This window comes from Carassius carassius, chromosome 44, assembly GCF_963082965.1.
Source record: "Carassius carassius chromosome 44, fCarCar2.1, whole genome shotgun sequence".
NCBI classification, from domain to species: domain Eukaryota; kingdom Metazoa; phylum Chordata; class Actinopteri; order Cypriniformes; family Cyprinidae; genus Carassius; species Carassius carassius.
Genome location: NC_081798.1, coordinates 270,001 through 272,026, shown reverse-complemented (window position 1 = coordinate 272,026; position 2,026 = coordinate 270,001). Strand labels below are relative to the sequence as shown.

The 2,026-nt window shown below is 37.4% G+C and overlaps 1 protein-coding gene across 1 annotated transcript in view; it reads right to left on the bottom strand.

Annotated features, from left to right (window-relative positions):
* Positions 1–1,139: 1,139 nt before the first annotated feature.
* trappc10 (trafficking protein particle complex subunit 10) overlaps positions 1,140–2,026 on the bottom strand; it is a 31,301-nt gene continuing 30,414 nt past the window's right edge. The window contains exon 23 of the mRNA XM_059537038.1: positions 1,140–1,915. Coding sequence (XP_059393021.1) covers positions 1,683–1,915 — 233 coding nt within the window. The 3' untranslated portion in view covers positions 1,140–1,682. The remainder of the gene's footprint in view (positions 1,916–2,026) is intronic.

Sequence of the window (2,026 nt, the reverse complement as noted above, 5' to 3'; positions counted from 1 at the left end):
TCTCAAATTAAAACTTGTAATAAATTAAGAATTTCAAAATAAAAGACAATTGTGAGGTTTTTTAAATATATTTTTTATTAGTATGTGCCACTTCGGAATTTCAGGAAATTAAAGTTTTTTTCAGAAATAAAAATTGATTTTAATATATATATTTTTTACTATATTATTAAAAAATTTTTTGAAAATGAGCTACTAGACAGAAGCCTGTATGTTAAAGATCTGCTGAATGAATTTTAATGTAGAAATATTTTCCAAATAAACCCCCCCCCCGGAAACGAATGACTTTTTTAATAGAAAACCAAGACAACAAATATCCTTTTAAAACATATGTATATTCTCAGTTGTATAATGCTTACATATTCTTCTCATTTAAATAATCTAAATACAATCTGTGATGATTGATTGAGTGTTCATGACGTGTGAAGTCCAGGATCACGAGGCCCTGAACCGAACCAGAAGAGCGAAGCAACAGGAATCAGGAAATAAATATTGAGCAGATGAGCTGATGCACTTCAGCTTCTCTGTTTCTCAGGTTTAAACACGGACGACACACGAGACGCACAACACTCACATCAAACCTCTTCCTCCTGGAGAAACGCATCACTTCCTGCTGTCTGTCGTCAGGTTCTTGTTACTGTTAGAGCTGATTCGGTCCTGACAGACACTGTGATATTTACACAAAAACACGGCCAGGTCATATTTCACCCCAAAACCTACAGAAAATCAAAAGCCAATTTTTATCACCATTAAAAAGTTGTGCCAAAAATTGAAATTAATTTATGCAAAAAAGCCAATTGATTTGCATAAACTTTATTATATATATATATATATATATATATATATATATATATATATAATTTTTAATGTATCCAAAAAATAATTAAATTTGTTTTGCATAATATATAATTGCATACACATATATACACATTATATATATATATTGTTTTGGCATTGTATCATGTAATATATATATATATATATACACACACACATATGCACACACTTTTTTGCATTACTTTTATAGCAAAAATTTGTCAAAAAAAATCTAATCAATATTTTTTTTTTTGCCATCTATAAGTATTTTATGCAAACAAATGAATATGCAAAAAAATATAAATTATTTTTTGGATACTTTTTTTTTTTGCATGAACAGTGTTATAAAAATCACACTTTCAGTATTGAGCATTATAACAACTAACCCACGAATGTGAGCCTGAATTTTCATTATTAATTTTTTTCATGTCTAAAATGGAGTGAAATATGACTGTTCTTCATACGCAATAAACAAAAACGAGATTTATCACACTGGTCGTCTTGGCGACGCATCAATCATGTGACATCAGCAGGAAGGGGCGTGTCCGAGTCAAAGCACTGGCGTTTCCCTGGAAACCTTTAGTTCCGAACACCAATACGAAATTAAATCCCAGAATCCCAGTGAGAGTGATGATGATGATCGAGTGTATTTGGTTCAGAAGATTCTCTTTAATCTCATCTGTTATGTACAGCAGGTGTCTCTCTCTCTCTATCTCTCTCTCTCTCTCTCTCATACACACACACACCTGAGCACACACCTGAGCACACAGAGGAGGGGCTGCAAGGCATTATGGGATGTTGGAGAGACAGTGTGTCTCCTGAAGCGTGTGATGGAGGCGAGTCTTGTGTCCGTGTGTGACCCCGGCGGGTCATGTGACGTTGACCTCCATCAGGTGATGGTCAGCAGCGGGCAGCACTAGCACCTGCTGGCCCTGTGTGCCGTTGAACACCTGCCCCGCACCGAAGGCCTGGCGTTTGGGCATCGGGCCCCGCGGCTGCGCAGACTCTCCACTGCCCAGAGACTGGACACTGCCTCGGCTGCGCAGACTCGCCGTCTCCGCCTGCTCCTCCAGAGACAGACTGTCGTTCTCCACACACGAGTCTGCGGAACACAGAACACACTCTTCATGACAAACCACCAAATACAGCAACAAAGCTGTGCTTTACAGTGACTTTATAACAGCTAAGGAGCGCTGTTAGGACATGAAGCGTA